We start from the raw sequence: 21,762 nt of genomic DNA, 5'->3' as shown, positions 1-21,762 counted from the left end.
TCGACTAATTATGATTCTCGAATAAAAACGGATCGTTTAGTAACTAACGAGACAGGCTTAAATCTTTGAAAATCTATAATTAATTTTTTTAACCACGCTCTTAAATAACTTGTCGCCCTTTCCCACCCACATAGAAAATTTACTTTCTATAAATTGCGATCGCGTTTTGCCCGATGCTCATGCATGCGTAAATTTCGAGCTATACGAATGGAAAAAAAAATGTCCTCCTAATATACTATACCTGATATAACGGTGAACAAACGTTGCGTACAGGGAAGAATTCGTTTTTCTCATCATTTATTCTACAGCCTGTACAGACACTATTGTAGCAAAAGAAAGCGAAAAGTAAACCACTGCGCAAAATTGAAGTGCCCGATGAATATCACGCGGACAAAGAAAAAAAAAAAACGAAAAAACAAAATGAAACGACATCGAATAAAAACCGCGTGCATCTTCTGGCCAAAGCTACGCCACGCATCGTGAAATTTATGTGCGATATGTAAATGTGTATATGTATATTATATATAAAATACACGCTCACGCTTATACTGTTATACGTATAGTTTCAGCCGTTGTTGTTGGATATGTTTTCGCATCTGATTTTTGCATGCTGATAATTCTCAGTCACGGTGTTGACACTCTATAATATGTACTATAGTATCTTATGTGTATACTGTAGCTATTTACATATACCTATAAGTATGCAGTGTATGCCGTATATTTGTGTCGATGTATGTTTCCTAACTCGCGAGATTGGGATCATGTAAAATTACCTTACTATTATCAGTATTATCATCACTGCTTTTATTATTATTTTTATTATTATTATTATTACTACTACTGTCATTATCATCATCATACACGTGTCGAATTGAATATATTTATGCACTATTATAAATAGTCATACCTGATACAACTTTAACACGCTTCGAGTATTGGACAATAACATTTGTAACGTTGATTATTATCTGTTGCCTTCCTTCTTCCATTTTTATATATCTATGCAGCTTTAAACTGATCTTTTGACATCTTTCCGTTTCTCATTTCTTCTTTCGTCGCTGGAATGGTTGACTATGGAGAAAAAAAAAAAAAAAAACTCCGATCCGAATCGTGCAAGATCTATGATTTCGTTTCGTTATATCAAACTTCCCGACGGAATTCTCTTTGTTTGTACCGAATGCATGATATAGAGGTTCGAATGCGGGGCGAGGATGACTTAGTCGGTTAGACTGCGATGTGACAGGATGTGAGGTGTGATCGGTGCGTGAGTGAGGCGAGAGACTGACGCTGTTATCCTTGTACAATCGACACATACCTGCGTACACACGGTTCGCCGTTTGTCGAGCAAACGCCGCGTTGCTCGAGTTTCCTCGCTGTGCGGTCTTGTTGTAGTTCTCTCGAGGTGACGCACATGCGACGTTTCGTTGAATCGGTGACAATTTCCTCAGCGACGCTGCGATTGCTCGAGTTATACCTGTTACATACCGACCAATATTCACCTACACCTACCCACCTACCAACCTGCTTGGCTGCCTGCTTGCCTGCCTGCTAGCCCGACTGTATGGTGATGATCGAACGTTCGAATGATTGTCGTTAGCCTCAGGCGACGAAAGATCACCTCGCTATGCGCGGTACGGATGAGAGGCGTAAGCACTCTTAGATTTTCAGGGGCGGGGTTGAAGTTTCGAATTCGAAAAGTTCCGAAAGCGCCTGATTCTGAATTATTTGGGGGAGGAAGTTGAAGTAAAGAAATCAAGCCTTGAAGAAACGACAAAGTTACGAATGGTCGGAAAGCCGAACGTTGAAAGAGAAAAATTCCAAAAAATAAAGTTTCGATAGAGTACAATTCCGAATATTAAAATGTTCTTACACGGTGAAGTTTACTCGACGAGTGGGTGTAAAAAATGAGAAAAAACAAAACAAAGAAAGATCAAAGTGTCGAGATTTCACCAAGACATAAATTCACAGAAATTTCGATGACTCAGATTTCAAAATCTTCTTATTTCTGCACTTTCGAAACTTTGATGTTTCGTCAAAGTTTGATTCGTCTACTCTGAGTTCCTCCGCAAAAAAATTCGTGATCCCTCGCCTTCGGCACTTTTAAAATTCGGAATTTCACCCCCGCCCCGATTTCCACCACCTCGCGGTGATCTCTCTCGCCAGGCCGAAAACTCCCCCGAATTCCCACTACCTCAGCTAATCAATGCCTTCTTTTTTTCGGGGGGATTCCAAAAACTCACCGATTCAGGGACGTACTTCAACTGCATAATGTTCATGGTTGCGAGCAGCGTCGTTCTCACGGTTGTTGTCCTCAACTACCACCACCGAACGGCGGACATTCACGAGATGCCTCAATGGGTGGGTATCGGGATAACGAGACTGGCGCGCGATGCCGAATTCGAAAACCGACTCACCCTCCGTTCTTCCAGATAAAGACGATCCTGCTCCAGTGGCTGCCCTGGATCCTGGGTATGAGCCGACCGGGTAAGAAGATCACGAGGAAGACGATACTGATGAGCAACCGGATGAAGGAGCTCGAGCTCCAGGAACGGAGCAGCAAGAGTCTCCTGGCGAACGTCCTCGACATCGACGACGACTTCCGTCACGGGAACAGCGCCACGGCGAACCCCTCAGCCGGGTACATACGGTACATACTCGGACCTCGATTGGCCGACATCGCGTCGACCGGAAGTTGGATTAATCGAGTCTTTTCGGCAGCAGGTCGGCGTACGGAACGCCGCTCTCGGGGAGACCGGCGACGGTCGAGGAGACGTCGGCCTCTTTGCCCCTGAGCGGAACGAGGAGAGAACTCCAGACGATCCTGAGGGAGCTGCAGTTCATCACGAACCGGATGAAGAAGGCTGACGAGGAAGCGGAACTCATCAGCGACTGGAAATTCGCCGCGATGGTCGTCGACAGGTGGGGGAATAGTCGCTGACTAATTTTATTGCGCTGACAGAGATAGACTCACCTTCTTTACCGCCTCGGTCTTTCTTCCCCAGGTTTTGTCTCATCATATTCACGATGTTCACCGTTATCGCGACCGTCGCCGTGCTACTTTCGGCACCGCACATCATAGTCCAGTAGTAGACTGCCCAAGCCCAGCCACCGAATGACACCATGGACGAAACCACCCTCGACTCCTCGTCCTGGTCGTAGGTGCGTGTTTTGCGCCAACTGATTGCGGTTGCGGATTTACTCTCGACATCCTTCGACGAATCGTGTTATTCGTCTTCAGTCGTAACGAACGCATGCGTGAAAATGGTTTCGAAAAAATAACATGGATGTATCGGAGAGTTTCGGAAGAAAATAATTTACGATTTTCCACCGTGGCATTAAATTTTTTTTAATTTGTCAAGAAACATCTTGCAGCACTTCAATTATTGTTTCTTTCTTAACATTTACATTCAACCCAAAAGTTATGATCCATAACACAACGATATATCGACCGGGAATCTTTTTCTTCTAAATTAAAAGTTCATATTAAATTATAAATATTTTATGATATTGAATGAATGATGAAAAAGTTGTCAGATACGCTTCTCGAAACATCAACCGGAGACTTGACACTCCAAGCCTGGATATTCTTCGCGACGTAAATTGATATTATGATTGATGTAAGCAGTAAAAAATATTATAATCATGACACATCATAACTTCCAAAAAATGTAAAAAAGTAAAAGATCGACTGAGCGCGATCTTTCGCACAACGTAGAATGCTCATCTTTTGACAGAAACTTTCTTTTAATTGAAACAAACTTTTCACGCGGTGTCATGGTGGAAAATCGCCAATTATTTTTTTCTGAAACACCCTAATACATCCAATACATACATATATATATATATTATATATATATATATATATATATATCGCGGGTCAACCATCGAGTTTCGATCCGTTGTTTCGTTGATTTCCATTCGTTCCATATGCCTCACAAATTTCTGTATAATCGCTAATCGGATTTTAACGGTTCAGTGACAACGAATCTAAATTTAATTCTATCCGTCCGTTTGACGCGATTAGGTTCGGACTTGCAGGTAGTATATGTATACAGATGTACAAATATTCGCGATACTCTCGGATTAATTTTGGGGTTCAAATGATTTTTGGAAATTCGATACCGATAAGCGGACGATGCGCTGCGACGATAGGATCGAAGCGATGATGTTTGATACAAGTGAATTACTCAATTAACGAATTGTTTCTCACCCGTATACTTCGTCCTTCTGATTCGCAGGATTGTATTTCCAGACCAGAAGAGAAGGAGACGTCCGTGTCTGAACGTGGGGACGATGAGCCTCTCGGTGGCAGCCTCGCCTGAAATTAGACGGAACTAATATGAATCAATGCACATACACACACATGTATATGTATACAAACACCGAAGCGTACTCCCAAGAAACTGAAGGGAAAAAAAAGCATGAAAGGCAAGAAATTGTTCACGCGCTCTGCGTGACATTGAATGAAAGAAAATACCAAGGGTGCAGTGTAACATGCACCACGTAACGAGATAATTTGCACACATCAGCACCCCCGCAAGAAGAGACTCTACTCTACTCTAATCGCTGCTCTTCATCTCCTCGCATCTCCTCAATCTATCGATAAATTATATCGTCTCGTCTTAAGCTTTCGACCTTAACTATGCGATCCTACTGTCAACAATCGGAGCGATTGGCTGCATCGCGTGAAAGACGCGATCCGGCATCGTTCCTGCGCTCCGTGTTTAATGGAAGAAAAAGAAAAAAAAAAAAAGAAAACAAAGAATAAGGCATGAAAGAAAGAAAATGAAATTTTCAGACTCGATTAAAAGACGACGTGTATTGTAAGATCGAAGAAGAAGAACAACAACAACAACACCAACGGCGACACCAATCAAGCACCCCTCGTATCCCATTAGTAAAGCGAACTTTTCTTTAGACACGTTCGACGATATTTTTATATCACACTAATTGTTACGATTTTATAACCAAGTTTTGTGGGCTGTTGGTCTCGCTGCTGTTGTTTCTCTTCTACTCCGTCTTGGCGCAAATGAGAAAATACAGTGTCGTTCTGTATTGAATAGAATAACTCACGATTACAGGTTGATATAACAACTATACTCCCTTCTTTTCATCCTGTACACTCACTTACACTCAATAACACATACAAATTTACAGGGTGGACCAAACTCGGGTCTTGAAAAACCACGCGACAAGCGATATCAGAATATTCTCAAACAAACACAGTTTTTCCGCCAATTTTCACTTTTTCACTCCGACGCAACAGATGCCCATGGTCAAAAAACACACGCGACTCGCGTCGTCACTTGTTCCCGTACGCGAAGCGACACTTCTCAAATTTCCACTCATGTCCGACCAACGCTGACCTTGACTACTTTTGCCGCTGCCGCCGCACGAAGCGTCGACTTCTTCCACTGACAAACGGCCGCCGACTGACCGCGGCAGGCCGTCACTACTTGGTTATGTTCGCAGCCACGCGTTCGGCCTACACGGTCCCTTTCCACTTACGTTCAAAGGCGGCCGAACGGTATCGGCGCCAAATTTTTCCACTGACCGGCGGCCGCCGACTGACCACGACAGCCGTCACTACTTGGTTATGTTCGCAGCCACGCGTTCGCCCTACGCGGTCCCTTTTCACTTAGGCTTAACAGCGGCCGAACGGTATCGGCACTTACCACTTTCCGCGAGATGTTGCTGCGTCGATCGATCCCCGTAGAATGAGGGCTTGCGAGTTTCTTGCGATCGGCTCGACGCACCATCTTTTCGAAAATTCCTAACGATCGACGACGTGATTAATCGTTTGACTGCTTGCTGTTGGTATTGTACAGCAAATATCTCGACGAAATTATGGCAACGATTACACACATCGAATATCAAGTAGCCCGCTTTTGGTCCCACCCGTTTTCGTCCGCACCCCACAGGTTCTGTGATAGTCTAATTACGCTGAATTGCACTCGCACATGCACAGATGCATAAATGATAATAGATTTGAAGCAATAGAGGTACAGTACATGAATGCGTACCGAGGATGATATCATCGGTATTGTGACCATGGCCTGTATCGTGACGAATAGTAGCAGCTTGAATCGAATCGAATACCTTGATAGTTGGTACACATACACAGCAGTGAACAATGTTACACATGCGCAGTACGGTTCGCGTATCGCAGTACGCCTAGTCGTTAAAAAAAAAAAAGAAAACAGAAAAAACAAACAAATGCTTCAAATTAGGCCGGTTTCAGGTGTAGGAGTATACGATCCGCATTATATACACGCCAGCGTCGTAGAGCGCTTAATTAAATAATGCCGAAAGGCTCGCCTCCGTTACAAATGTCATAATATCCGCTGTTTCTTTCCATCGACAAGCAGGTTCGTCGGCCGCCGATTTTCAAACTCGATAAAAGTAAAATAAAAAAAAAATGTAAGAAATTTTTTTATTACATTCCGAGAATTTTGTTTCGTTAATTTTATTCGATACGATATTAGTCGCGACGTAGAGAATAATTACTTAATATATACATAATATGCTATATTACAAATAGGCATATATATATATATATACCTACAGATAACAGTACGTGTAGATGGATTATATACGGACGACGAACCTGATTCAGCAGCCGCGATTATAGTGCTGGGCTTAGGGCATTCGATTTCAGTTGTAATATTTCTTTTTTTGGGGAGAAATGAGGAGACGCTAAAATTATAAATAATATTAAAATTTACGTAACATGTAAGCTGATCTAGTTAATAAATAAATAAATAAATAAATAAATAAACAAGTAAATAGACAGAAACTTGACTTGAGCAGTGTGAATTAATTAATACATATATAAGCCCCGTATACATGATTATGTATGCGCGTGAAATACACGCGTGCCAGTGGCTAATTACGCGGGGTTCAATATAGGGGAGAATTAATATGAATACTATACACGCTGTACACGTGTATGATATAGGTACGTACACACGTAAGGCGGGTGATAAATTGACAAAATAATAATCATAATAACAACCACAACAACAACAACAACAACAACAATAATAATAATAGTAATAATCGTTAAAGAATCAATAACAATAATTGCGCGGGATGAGATGTGAAATTCAAGTGTTCCGATAAAAAAAAATTAAATTAAAAAAGAAATAATGTATACATAATATATAATAATAATAATAATAATAATAATAATAATAATATATAATGTATACGTAATTTGTACATATACGTTATACATAATACATATATATATATAATACACACACACCCAAACAGACACATACGTATATATATATATAATAGAATATGTAGAAAAGCAACTCAACGTAATAGAAACTACGTTATTATTATTATTATATTATATAGATAAACTATAATCAAGATCGTAGGAAACCCTAACCAATCTAGGATACTAGATTATATGAAGTAACAAAATTATCCCGTTCGTCGCTCCTGAATTTGTTGCAGATCTCAAAGGTACATTATAATTAAAGAGATCTGCAGCTGCTCATCGGGTGCATAATTAATTAAATACGCAAGAGTCACGACATGTCGTGTCTATAATTGCAAGTATTAATATATTAAAGAGTTATTACTTTCAACTTTTAACGCTCTTCTGTAAGGTTGACGAAGAGAAAAGAAATGCGAAACGATGAAATGTGGATAAACTATCGTCTATTAAGCGAGTTGGAAAATTGACTTAGGGATTTTATGAGTAACGCAAGAGAGAGATGGTCGATTTCTTATTGATTTCTGCCGCACTCGGCAGGTGTGGAACGGCTCGGTCTTAAGGTCGAAGGTTAGAATTAGGTTGACGTTTCGAATTAAAGCGCGCGATTCGGAGTAATTTCAATGAATTAATTACACCTGTCGTAAAAAGATTGGACGCGCGAAGCCGATTGTATATCTTTCGGATCTATTACGTATCACCGATCGATCTTTGTGAATTTTTCTCAAATCATTATAAATTCATACGTATACATATTATACCTACATATATGCATATATACATATGCGTACGTATGTGAGGTGTTTCGGAAAAAAAAATAATTTGCGATTTTCCACCGTGACACCCCATGAAAAGTTTGTTCAGGTTGAAAGAAAGTTTCTATCGAGAGTGAGCGTTCTACGTTATGCGGAAGAGCGCGCTCAGTCCATTTTTCACTTTTTTGCACTTTTTCGAAGTCACGATGTAACGTGAATAATACTTTTTATATTGCTCAAATCGATCATTATATCAATTTACGTCACGAAGAATATCCAGGCTTGTAATGTCAAGTCTCCGGTTGATGTTTCGAGAAGCGTATCTGACAACTTTTCCATTATCAATTCAATGTCATAAAGTATTTATAATCGAAGATCAACTTTTAATTCAGTAGAACAAGATTCCCGAACGATGTATCGTTGCGTTACGGATCGCGATCCTTGGGTTGAACACAAATGTCAGGAAATAAATAATAATCGAAGCGCCGCAACGTGTTTCCTCATAAATTCAAGAAAATGTGAAAAATGAGTGAAAAATCAAATGACCGCGATGTTCCACGTATCGTGGAACGCTCACCACTTCACAGAATATTTCTTCTTCTAGCCGAAACAAACTTTTTAGCTGATGCCACGGTGGAAAATCGTAAATTATTTTTTTCCGATAGACCCTACTATACATACAAATAAATTATACACACGTAGAAAAGTGCGTAGTGATTATTCGACAGAGTATCTCGTCGCTCCGGAGATTAGTTATGACAGGTACGGAGGTAGATTATACCGCCTGCGTATTTCACACCCGACGAGATACAGGTTATACATTTATATGTAATATATACACGTATTGTACATGATCTTTCGCTACGTCGACTATCGATTATCCGGGTAAAGTACGAACGTATAGGTGGCCGTGTTGTACGACATACTAATTAATATTATATTATACGTATAACGGATTTACGGTATTGTAATGCTCATAACGCGACCATATTAACGAACGATGAACGTTGTAATCGAACACTTATTGGATAATTATTGAAATAACAGTAATGATAATGATAATAATAATAATAATAATAACAAAAATAACGATAACAATAACTGCGTGGAGTATAAAATGAATAAATGACTAAAAAAATGAATGAATAAATGAATAAATAAAAAAACCACCGCGTGTCGCCTTGCGATGTAAAAGTTTTTTTCGCCGTAATTGGATAAGCCGCCGGATATATTATTATAAATAGTTATAAGCGTATGTATAATATATATATATATATACATATATAACATACATATATATATATATATATATATATACACATATACATATACATACATATTAATTAAACGATTGTGTATAAAATATACGTTCCGTGACTGTTTTACAAAAACGGAACCGTAATAAGCGTGTTTAACGAGTGTTGATATATTAAAAGAGAAAATAAATATTATGAAAAACGTATAAATATACATATGCATATAAATGTTAAATAGGCGTAGATGATATGTATATCTATACGTGTAAAATTGAGATTTGTACATGTGTAAACATCCACACCTAAAATGCCTCCCAATTAAACCTGTAAGTCTTCTAGGATAAGGAATAAATATTATTGAATAAGAGCGTAGAAGAAAAGACAAAAGAAAAGAAAAGAAAAGAAAAATACGTTTCAAAGTTGGAAAATTTTATAATTACACACGCACATACACACGCGTGCATATGCGACATGCGGTATATGTATGATATGATATGATATCGAAACGACAACTTATATCCGTACGCATACGTATAATAATAATAATGTAATAACTATGTATCCGCAGTCAATCGTAGTATGTATATCAATTATACATGTTTATACGTGCAGATATGTATGTATATATAGGTATAATGATACATACGTAAATACACCGCGTTTAAATCCATGCATAATCGCGTCGCGTTTGGAACATCGGGGGTCGCGGCATGAAACGCGATTCGCACGTATAACGATCGAATATCATCGATGCCGAATAACTGACAAATGCGCAATTTGCCAAAGAACTTTTATTAACGATCGTCTGACGCGCCGCGTTTATGATTTGTTAGACCGTCGGGAAAATTGTATCGCTGCAGTATTTATAATTAGGACACGTAGATATATTATAATATCAATAATAAAACCAAACACGATGACAATTGATAATATACGACAAAGTATATAATAATATTATACATACGTATTGTATATTTAATATATACATATATATATATATATAAAACAAGATTATTATATTATTATATTATTATACGCGACAGTTATAATATTACATGTATGTCGGAATCGCGTTATTATATAAAATACCAACTTCGTATCCATAAGACATTATTATTATACCTACTATGCATATAATACGATTAAACAAACAATGTATCCGGATAATGTGAGAAAATAAAATGAATTAATTAAATGATAATGTATAAAAATGTTTACACCCGCGGTTTCGCGATCGAACGTGCAGCAGAGTGTATAATAATGATAATAATAATAATAACGATAACGATAACGATAATAATAATATCAATAAGTTCGCATCAAAATCGTATATGATACGAAATTGTAAAAATCTCAACCATGTTTATACAGCATGTAATAAAATACGATTAGGAAACTAATGAATATTGTTATAAATATATTATACACAGAGGCACGCGTACGCAAACTTATTAACACTGTAAATATACAATATTGACACGTTATAGTCGAAGTGGAGAAGACGGGAGAAGGAGAAGGAAAAACATAACAATAATGAATAAATAAATAACAACAACAATAATAATAATAATAATGATATAGGTAAATTGTATAAATTAAATCGCGAAGGAGCATAAAGAGGTAAATCGTGAGAGAGAAATGATAGAGAGAGGGGAATGAAATCGACTAAAATTTAATAAAAAGAAAGAAAGGGGGAGCGAAAGCAAGGGGGATAAAAAAAAAAAAAAATAATAAAGATAAATAAAAATAAATACAAATGAATGATCGACCGTTAAACTAATGAATAGTACGAACTGTTAATAAATTATAATATTGACTAATTAATTAATCAACTGAACACGATGGAATTGAATTAGTGTACGCGGGGAAGTCGTAGTCTCTCCCTATATAATATCTTCGCATCTCTGTTCCTATTCTACATTGAAATACCGTTGCACCGTTAATAACTTAATTATATTCATAGACAAACATTATACATTGCGTGTACTCTCTATTGTTGTAACATACATTGCATTATACTCGAGTCACGTATCTTGTACTTATTACATGTATGTCATACAGTGTATACGTATATACACAAATATATATGTGTACATACATGTACAACAAATTATTTATATCACTGTCGCTAAATACGCGCGTATATGTAGTACGTATATGCTATATATACTTTTGTGTGTAAAATTGGATACGCGTATATATATATGTGTATGCGTATGTTTATATATATATATATACATATATGTATATGCATGTATATGTATTAAATTGTCTGGATACATTCGATTCAATTGTTGTTGCGTCTCAGTGTATATAATTCGTACGGAAAATTATTTTTCCATAATTTCGGCACGGGCTTTTTGCTTTTTTTGTTGGTTGTTCGTTTTGTTCGTTTTTTCAATCAGTTCCCGTTCATTCGAACGTTATTTTAAGTAGGAATTGATGCTGCATTATTATAACGACTAACGGCAACTATTCATATGCATATAAATATACAATGTGTACGTATATATATATATATATATATATATATATATGTATACAATTTATTATAGCCAACCAGCCGCACGGTATGCTCAAAATATAGTGGAAAGTTTACTGTAATAACTTACGTACTGCAATGCTATATTACCTGTATAATGAAAAGCAAGGAAGAAAGCAAAAAAGAAAGAAAGAACAGAAGAAAGATAAAAGAAATCATGCGCTCGTAGAGATATAGGTATATACACACGACCCCGTACGTCACTGTATTATCACGTTGTTAATTATATTACTCAAATATCTAATGAAGAATTTAAATGAGAAAATAACATATTAAATACAATCAATTAATTATTTAAGAAGTATGAAATGAAAAAATCTACGATATAAACGATGCGTAAAAGAGATATTTAAACTGCAGGAACACACGAGTTAATTGATGAATAATATAATATATATACACACACATATTGTATACATATAATGATTGTATTATATACAAAACGCATACTTGTATTACTAACAATTAATTATTAGATCTAATCGACTGGATTGAAGAGGAGGAAATTGATAGACGAAAGATAAAAAATAAAAATAAATAAATAAATACAACAACATGTCGCTATGAATGAAATGTGAGAGAAAAGAAAATGACATGCGTAAATTCGAATCTAGTTGAACCGGGGAATTAGGCCATTCTGTGCCAGATTCGATTGTTTATATTTGTGTTATATGGTCGAGAGGCCGAAGAACTAAAGAATAGAGAGAAAAAAAATGCATTTCTAAGAACATTATTAATCAGAATCACAACAATAACGATAATAATATTAATAACAACAATAAAAATTGTTATTATAGTAATGATAACGACAAACGAATAGATACACACGCATATATGCATACGCACACATATATATATATATATACACGCACGCGATGAATGCGAAGAATTTATAATAGCCGAAAGTTACATAATTAAATCATTGGAGAATGAAATAAAGGTTTATAATGAAGGGAGCGAATAAATAAAATATTACAGCTGGACGTCAATGAATCTGACGATCGAACCGGCATATTATTTTTATTCGTAAAAAAAAAAACAAAAAAAAAAAAAATTTTCACGAATTTTACCCAACGTAAATTTACCCACAGTAATAATACATGTAACAATCTTATTATTACGTAATATTCATCTTTCGCGGCGCTAAATTAACAATAACGATAGATAATATCGCTCGCAGCTTTACCACCGCATCCCTTCTCACGCACAATTGTTCCGTTATATTAATGCCATAATTGATTGCGCTGTAGACGTTTGATTTATGCAAATATCTCATTACAATGATATCGTGTAATAATATACAGATACGTATAATTATTTACACAGATGCATATTCGATTGACTGAAATTACTTCACGACTCGGCATACGTAATAACTTATCATATACTGTGTCTCATAATTCAATTCAACAACTGAGAATAAAACAATAATAAGATTAAAAATAATACAACAATAATAATAATGGTAACTATGGTAAAATACGATGTATAATTAAAAAAAAAAAATAATAATAATAATAACAATAATAGTAATATAACGCTATCTTTAAGGATCATAATAACGTTAATAATAAGAAGAATATACTATATATAATACAGACATGTACACGGTGACGATTTAATTCGACGAAAAAAGTTCGAGTGAACTTTTACAACAATCCGTTGCAGGTGTGAGCTTGGCATTCGCTGCTGACCATTTCATCTCACTCTTTGTATTCGGAGATCTTGTACACCAATAATATAGAAGAGAAGGAAAGCTATTTTAAATCTTTGCTTTCGACCTTTTAATGATTTTATCCGTAAATATAATTTCAGATCTCGCGTCATCGTTCAATTATGTCGTTATCCAAGCAGTCCAATGATTGATTTATAATGCCGCTATCGAGTTAGATGAAATGGCGATCGATTTGTTCGAAGGCTAATCGAAGCTCACATCAACCCATGAAACATATTTACTCGTTATAAATGTTTTATCATTTTATTGATCCGGTAGATCTATAGTTACACATTATTATTGAACGTTATCGAACAATTGAACACGGGAAATTATGATAATCAATTTTGTATTTTTGCGTATGCATATATATACGTGTATGTATATATATATATATATATATATATATTTGAATATGTATACCTATATGTTGAAGTATGTAACGGTAATACTGCGTAAGATTTTAAAAAATAGAAAACTGATAAAAATAATTCGAATATATGCGTACACACACATTATACACATATATATGTATAATATTGCGTAATTTTTCATACAAGTTTAGAAGAAGATATATGTGTAACACACACACACACACATATATATATATATATATATTAACAATAATGCTATGGTATAATATCAATAATTTACTCAACATAATAATAATAATAATAATAGTAATAATATTAATAATATATGTATTTAACCGGCTAACTGCAGATATGTATATGTATGTATGTATGTATGTACGTATATGTATCTAAGCTTAGCTCGTATTATCGCTGGTATTGGCTATTGTACGTGCGAAATGGATACGTATGTAACATATTATATTCTATACGACATATGTACGCGCGTAAGTCGTACTAAGATGCAGTGAGTATGCAACAGTGATTGAAACTATTTCGAATTTACTTACTCACCTAATTGTCGATTGATTTTTGTACCGATACCTACCGATTTTACTCTTCACCCTCGAGCTATGCCAAATTCTAACGTCCTGGACTAATCAATGACAGCTATATAAGTTTCTTCTTCCTCCTTGTAAAACTCGATACCATCGATACGCGTGTACTTTACTATTACGAATCCGACATTGCCGGCACAAAAGTACTCGGAGTATAAGAGAGTCGATAAGGATCTGTTGCACCCTTCGAAGGCCTGCGTAAATCACCGTATTTATATTACGTAATCCTAATACCAGCTATACGTATAACCGATTCCTTTTACGCCCCCGCAGCTACTATATCGTAGCAGTGCTCGTTCCAAATCTTATACAGCACTTATGTCTCGTATTCCTAGTCTTATACTTAAGAATTATAGTCTTTAGTATATATTATACACTCTTTGGGCCGGCTCGACCCTCGCCTCTCGAAACTTGAAATGTAACATAATTACAACTCGGTGGTGTTCCAGTTTTCACCGTGCTCTGTACGCCGGTACTTCAATACTCGATGCTCGTCACGTTATCGCACGTATGTATAATAATTTGCACGAGTCGACGAGAGGCTCGAGTTCGGCTGGATCATTAATCGCCGTAGCGACTATTCTCTACCAAAAATTAACTTCTCTGTATTTAACTTGATCTATAGCGTATCTTTAGCGTGTTGTATAATCTTTCGAGAAAATGTAGCGTCTTTTAGGATTTATAAGCGAATGATCGGAGATAAGAAAGCAAGAAAGCAAAGAAAGAAAAGACATTAACAATCGATTACACACACATATATATGTATGTATATATATATATATATATATGATCCTTAATTTCTATCCTGATCCAAATCATTTTCATGAAACGTGAACATAAGATTAAAGAAATAAAAAAAATAATAATAAAAGCAGAAGTAATAATGATATAAAATAATGAAAATATTATGGTATTGCTGCACACTATTATTGTAGGGCCTAAGTATATCACCTGCATTTCTTCTTGTCAGATTATGTACACGTCTGTCCAAATAAATACCAAACGTTTAACAAACTCTCGAGTCTGATAGATCGTACATATGCACAGATTTTGGATAAGAAAAATTCGAATAAAAAGAATCTCGTACCACCTTCGAAGAAAGGCAGCATGCCTGTATATGGATTGAAATGAATTTCACGTAAGAAATTAGCCGTTTTTTTTACTTTTTATTTTATGGACGATGCCACGCCTATCCTAATTCCTGTCTACCACTTTATACTACAATTCTTCGTTATAGTTGGTAAAATTTTCATCACCCAACTAGCACCAATATTGCAAATGAATCATATTTCTTACCTGTTTGCGTATTCCGCCTCTTTGCGATGAAAACTTGCACCGAATGTATTATACGGGTTAGATTTCCTGTATCAAGGTGTAAGGATATGAGGCGATGTGGACTTTCTACACAGAAGCGGAAGGATTTGGGTACTGCAGGCTGTCTGCAGAGAGGCGTTTGAACTCTGGAAATATAACGTTATGCTGACAAGTTTTTGTTGGAAAAAATATGTATTTTGTATTCAGTTTCGAATCTTTTAAATAAAACGTTTTTATGGTAAAAATAATGTTCATTGCTAACAGATCACTTATGGAAACTATCTTCAAATCTTTTAATCCGATAATAAAAATTGGCACTTGGTTTACCAAATATTATGAATTCGCGATTCGACAGTCTGTATCTAGTTACACCGGTATTTATTCCGTGTAGGCAAATGTAGAAAGTTTACGGGTGATTGTTTCTGTGCTTTGACTCTTCTCGTTTTCCGCGTCTGACAACTTCCGCTTTTTAGTTTCACGTTCTTTCAGGGAAGTTTCAACTGCCGACGCCGCCTTCTCGTTTTCCTTGTATCTTTCCAGGGCAATCATTGTTAACCGTTTGTTGTCGACTTCTGGAAATTCTTCAGCAATTTCTTCGTTATGTTTTCCAAACCAAACGACGAAAGATTCCTTGGCTGGATTCGATTTAGACGCTGGTTTTGGTTTCGGTTTTTGCGGAGGTGGTTCAGCTGCTGGTGAGCTGCGGGGATTCTCGGGCAATCGATTCATGGCTTGAAGGCCTGGGTTCAAAAATTTTTCGTATTATTTAAGCATGTACAACCTGTGCACCTGTAATAGTTACCTTTCAGACTTGGTGACTTTCCATTCTTTTTGAACGGATTTTGCCTCTTCATGCTCAAACTCATTGGCCTTATTTCTACGGCAGGCTTAGCCTGTATAGGAGTCAATGAGAGATATTCATCGGCATTTTCGACTTCTTCGAATTCTTCGTCGACTTGATTTACCGACAATCTATCATCCTCTCTTTCCCGAATTTCACCTCCATTTTCTTCGTTGATGTCTTGATCCTCTTTAGTCCTCGCAAGCGATTGTAGTTTGGTAACCAAAGCCATTTGGCCAAGACGTCCGGCATACTTAACAGCCAATTCCAGAACCTTCTGCGACGCAAATTCTTCGCACAAATCCACGGCACGATACTCGGCGTTGCCGCGGCAAGCGAGCTGTGCAAAAACATACACAGACGAGCATATATCATAATCAAAAAATCTTGATCTATAATCTACGTTGGAAATACTCACGACAAACATGGACAATAGCGTTTCGTCATTTGCATTCGGGTCGGTGCCCAGTTGCCAAAGCTTGGCTTCCATTTTAGACTTGAGAGATTCTGGATCGCAGAGTGGTAATTCGAGCGGTATTTCAATCTGGGTTGGAGCCGGTGCGGTTTGCGGATAAGGACACCCTTTGCATAATATGCATCTTACCATATTATCAATTTCACTAATGCCGATCACGAAGAAGCGATCCGCGGCTCCTTTGCACTGTCAACCGTGTACAAATGTGTTGGGCGATTGAAATTGTAACTACTTTAGAGGCGAAGTTAATAATATCAACATTGTTTCACGCAAATTTTCCTCACCTGATTCGCTGTATCACAAGCAACGTTCCAGAGCGACGATTTTGCATCGTATATCGAGATTACGCCATCCTCATCCATCACCGCTGGTGAACCTCGGTCGGTCAGTCCTACCCAAGCAAGCTTCAGTTCCGGACCCGATAGCGGAACGGCAAGGGAGCGATTGCGAATATTTGAACCACGAATTTGCAGCCAAATCATCGTCATATATTGCTCTTTCTGTACGCCTGCACAACGACGATGTATAAGGTTTTATAAATATCAAAATAACAAGTGTGAGGTATCATTTTCATTCCTCTTTAATCATTCAACTGACTGACCTGACAATCCTGCATGACAAACGGCTACAAGTTGATTCCCTAGTGCATTGATGGCGACCGGAGCACCGGGTAATGCAATGATTCTCCTTTGTGTTCCGCTGGCCGTAAATAACCTCAGTCTTCTTTTACTTGTCGCTACAGCAACGAAGTTATCACCGGAGGCGACACAAAGGGGCAGTTCACCCTGTGGGAAATTGATGGACCACTCTTTGGTTCCAGAACCCCATCCTGTGTAATGGCAAATGGTACGGATCTGTTAATCCTAAGTTATTGGTACATGGAGGATTGGGGATCTCGCCTGAGCATGGGAAAATCTACCTTGCAACCTGACGACGACCAGTTTGCTAGGCGTGTCGCCATTATCTACGCAAGCAAGAGCGAGAGCTTTCGGAGACAACGATGCCAAAGTGTGTTGCAAGTAATTGTCAATGTGAATTGGGTGGTGAATGCTGGCATCATGAAATTCGACCTCAATACTCGACTCTTGACCATCTTCTGAGGAGTAGCATTTAATTACCCCTGTATTGTTCCAAGCCTGAGAAAGTTAAGGGACCGTCAGCTCTCTGCAGTTATGTTAATCCTGTGATCTATGCTTGGGGATAGATATTCATTGGAAATGTTATAATGAATCATTGAATCTGTACCATGTAACGATTTAGCAGAACAGTTGGAGAAGAACCAGGCTGAAAAGGTTCTTGGGGTTCTACTTTCAACGACACTTTATTATCCACGCCTTCAGGGCGCTGGGCGATTGGTTCCTGAGAATCGTCATCGTAATCTATTTGTACTGACGCCTTGATTTTATCCAACGATATTACATTTTCTCCATCATCGTTGTCATCGTCAACTTTATAGTTTTCTATGAAATTGTCCAAGTCTTGATTCGATTGATTTGAATCAACTGTTTTCGGGAACAGTTCTTCAACTGAATTAACCACCTGTTGAATCCCAAATATCATCACATGACTACAATAAATAGTTATTATTTACTACAAAATGATGTGATTGTTGATCAGACCACGTCAACGCATCCCAGCATTCCTAATGAATCACAGAATGCAATTTCGTTCGGTAAATTTGGACTCCAAGCAATGGATGTGATTTTGGCATTTCGATCATGCGTGATGTAGCCTATCTGTTCCTTCGATTCTATTTCCCACACAACTATTTCTCCATGAACTGAACTTGCCGCAAGAAGAGTCCCGCATTGAGAAAATTTACATATGCTTAGTTCCTGAAAATAAATAGCAAGTTGACATCATTGGTACAGTCGTTACACTAGCAATTTCTGCAAAACGAGACTCACTGCTTTTAAATCAGGGCACCTAAGTTTGAACAACTCTTTCCAGGTGCCTCTTTCAACAACAACAACTTCTTTGCCCTGTGGAAAAGCCAGAGTTTTTCCATCCTTGCATTGGAACGAAGGTGTGGAATAGGTCTTGGAGGTAAAAAATGAGTTACCTTTTGGCACGACATTGTTCCAAATATGAGCAACCTGCTTTTCTTTTATATCCCAGACCCTGATAGAGCCATCAGTACTCGAAGATGCCTGAAATACAAAAATCTTGATGAATCAACAGTCCGAAAAGAATTAACAACCAGAATAGCAACCTCAGAAGAACAGAATGATTCACGTTACAAGTAGAATCTTGACAATCAATCAAGGAGTTCAACATATACTTACAACAAACTGCTCTTGGGGATCAAGTGATAAGCCTAAAATTGGACCCTGGTGTCCGTTAAGTTCAATACTATCACAGGTCTGGATGTTACTCACTTGGATCCGCATATCACTGGAAATGAAATCAAAAATTCTAAGAACTGCTGTGAGTGATTAGTCGCAGAAAAAAAAAGTGAGGAGCCTCACCATGCACCGGACACGATCAGATTTCCATTTTTGGAAGATGCCAAGGCGCACACTGTCGCTGAAAACCTGGTTATAATTCCCTCCTTCTCCAAGTCTGGATAGGTGAGAATCTGTACGGTGTTATTGTCTGTTGCCACATAGATTTTATCATTCTGCAATTGAAAACGAAAAATTCTACGTAGTTACAAAGCATTGTTTGAAATTTTTTTGATATTTCACACCTTCGAGACGACGGATATAACTTGTTCGGATATACAACTCGCATCAGGGTCATCGTCCATCAAATTCAACCAGGATCGAACATCACCATCTGATCCACAGGTGAGTAGACCTCCTCTGAAATAATTCCAATAATGATAATGACCAAAAGTATCTTTGAAGCGAGGGATTTACTCCGTAGAAGATGGTATAAACCAATGTTTTGACTACAGTGAAAAATGAGGCTTACTTTTCTCCAGTAAAATAACAGACGTCCGTGTGCCCCTCAGGGTGTGCGTAACGTGATGGTTTCCCGTTCAGGGGCATGGTTTTAAAATAAATAAAATATTCTTGATAAGTAACGATCAAATATTATCTTTACTGAGATGACATGTTATTTTGACTATAATTAGAAAGTAGGAAAATTATTTGTCCGTCGAACCAAAGAGTATATCGGACGAACTTCCAAGATCACGATGCGTCAAAGACGGTCATAACCTCCGATCACAATACCCGCGCAAAATTGAGGCTGATTGTGTCTTCTGGTGAGAATATTATGAACTGCACTTAACTCCGAAGTTAGCTGCGCCCGCCAGTTTAGATTTCGAATTTTTAAATCCAACAATACACGATCGGTGTCACGTGACTACCTTCGGTCTGAACATTCAACTGTTCCGTTGGATCCTGAGCTGAACGGGTCGGTTTGAAAGTTCAATTCAATTCGAAATAGAAATTAAACTAGTAAACGCTGATATAATTGACTTTCGCTCAAGTATTAGACTGCTTGTAATATGATCGTATGTATAAATAATGTTTAACTCTTTGTAGAAGTTAGGCGAACGAAAGTCAGCCGCAAAGCTGAGCGTGAGACTAATGGAGAGAAAATTTTGGCTTTTTCTGTAATTATATTATATATTAGTGATAAACCTCAAACTAGACTAAATCTACATTGTTTCTTTATAAAAATCTATCAGTCTACAGTCAACCGCCAAGATCTTGATTCTTGATCAAAACTTTTGGCCATTTCTGAACGCCGCAAAAGACAGTTGAAAAACGATCGTACCGCCATCTTGACAATCAGTGCGCGACCGTTAAATTCTTCTTCTCTCAAATAATTGCGCTAGAAAAGTTGATACGTTCTTTTCAGAGTCAAAAAATGTTCAGAGTAGACGCGAATTATCGGTTTACATTGTCCATACAATATCTCGGAAATAGGTCAGCTCGCGAAATCTACCAGTTCAATTTGTATTCATTGCGAAAGATCTCGAACATTCCGAGCTGCTTAGCCGCTCGGATTCGAACAGAGAAGTAAAATAACGCGTTCCACGACAATCGTGGTTGTTTTCTCGGTGCTATATGGAAAAACATGAACAGATAAACTACATCTGTGTATTATTCGCTTGGACGAAGCTGTGTGGAGATTCTCATGGAGCCATGCTTGTGTGTACCAGGACTCAAGCTGCAGCTTGAAAATAGAAACAGCAATGGTGAGAACACTTTCTTGATTGTTTGTTAACTGCTAAGTATATGTGTAAATTGCTTAAAAATTTTCACGAAAATTTGATGAAAATAATCAACCGATGATCTGGGATTACTTCTTAACTTTGCTTGATTTAATTGCAGTCACCGATGATCCAAGATATGCTTCAGAAAGGACTGTAACCGCCTCGTAAATGCTGGACAACTACGTGTAACGGAGGAAGTCAGAAGATGCAACAGCGCAGCTGTAGCGGTTAATCGAAAGTTGACTGGTGAGCTTTGCATGCAATATAAATTCTTCGACAGATCTGCCAGTTCGCCCAATGGATTTGCTCTGGGAGATAAATCGCATTGTCTATCGTTTTTCCTCTTTCATGGCGTGGCGGTAGAATTTATACATGTGTTTTCTAGCTCAGATTTGATTAGGCTCATCTGTACCTGCGGCGATAATTCAAAGTTATACGAATATTCGAATTAATACTTGCCATTTGCTGAATTTGATGTAGCATTGTAATAGCTATT

General features: G+C 37.4%; 2 protein-coding genes and 1 long non-coding RNA gene across 10 annotated transcripts in view; 1 reads left to right on the top strand and 2 right to left on the bottom strand.

Annotated features, from left to right (window-relative positions):
* Nucleotides 1–6,278, top strand: part of LOC124308718 (neuronal acetylcholine receptor subunit alpha-7) — a 63,802-nt gene extending 57,524 nt beyond the window's left edge. For 3 of the 5 annotated variants that reach the window (XM_046771687.1, XM_046771686.1, XM_046771691.1), the window contains 5 exons: nucleotides 2,249–2,358; nucleotides 2,430–2,647; nucleotides 2,719–2,919; nucleotides 3,003–3,159; nucleotides 4,253–6,278. In XM_046771687.1, coding sequence (XP_046627643.1) covers nucleotides 2,249–2,358; nucleotides 2,430–2,647; nucleotides 2,719–2,919; nucleotides 3,003–3,087 — 614 coding nt within the window. In that variant the 3' untranslated portion in view covers nucleotides 3,088–3,159; nucleotides 4,253–6,278. The remainder of the gene's footprint in view (nucleotides 1–2,248; nucleotides 2,359–2,429; nucleotides 2,648–2,718; nucleotides 2,920–3,002; nucleotides 3,160–4,252) is intronic. The other 2 variants (XM_046771689.1, XM_046771688.1) reach the window with 1 other exon arrangement.
* Nucleotides 2,743–5,137, bottom strand: LOC124308720 (uncharacterized). Its single transcript, XR_006909069.1, has 4 exons — nucleotides 5,074–5,137; nucleotides 4,211–4,318; nucleotides 2,972–3,232; nucleotides 2,743–2,861 (listed from the first exon to the last, which is right to left on the bottom strand). It is a non-coding gene; the product is annotated as an uncharacterized LOC124308720 (long non-coding RNA).
* A 9,366-nt stretch (nucleotides 6,279–15,644) lies between the features above and the next one.
* LOC124308794 (WD repeat and HMG-box DNA-binding protein 1) lies at nucleotides 15,645–20,280 on the bottom strand. Of its 4 annotated transcripts, none has more exons than XR_006909092.1 (14): nucleotides 20,012–20,280; nucleotides 19,785–19,899; nucleotides 19,564–19,715; nucleotides 19,381–19,489; nucleotides 19,003–19,245; nucleotides 18,715–18,930; nucleotides 18,341–18,634; nucleotides 18,015–18,231; nucleotides 17,697–17,924; nucleotides 17,380–17,603; nucleotides 17,039–17,281; nucleotides 16,582–16,960; nucleotides 16,107–16,519; nucleotides 15,645–15,925 (listed from the first exon to the last, which is right to left on the bottom strand). XR_006909092.1 is itself a non-coding variant. In XM_046771882.1 (13 exons), the coding sequence occupies exons 1-13, from the start codon at nucleotides 20,086–20,088 to the stop codon at nucleotides 16,158–16,160; spliced, it is 2,859 nt and encodes a 952-aa protein (XP_046627838.1). In that variant the 5' UTR covers nucleotides 20,089–20,280; the 3' UTR covers nucleotides 15,945–16,157. The 4 variants fall into 4 exon arrangements, 2 of the variants coding, with proteins under 2 accessions (XP_046627838.1, XP_046627839.1); XR_006909093.1 differs by lacking the exon at nucleotides 15,645–15,925 and having other exon boundaries at nucleotides 16,501–16,519; nucleotides 16,582–16,672; nucleotides 16,780–16,960; XM_046771882.1 differs by lacking the exon at nucleotides 15,645–15,925 and having other exon boundaries at nucleotides 15,945–16,519.
* Between the last annotated feature and the right edge of the window lie 1,482 nt (nucleotides 20,281–21,762).

Source organism: Neodiprion virginianus, chromosome 7, assembly GCF_021901495.1.
Source record: "Neodiprion virginianus isolate iyNeoVirg1 chromosome 7, iyNeoVirg1.1, whole genome shotgun sequence".
NCBI classification, from domain to species: domain Eukaryota; kingdom Metazoa; phylum Arthropoda; class Insecta; order Hymenoptera; family Diprionidae; genus Neodiprion; species Neodiprion virginianus.
Note: the sequence above shows the minus strand (reverse complement) of the source record. Positions and strands in the feature narration are given on the sequence as shown.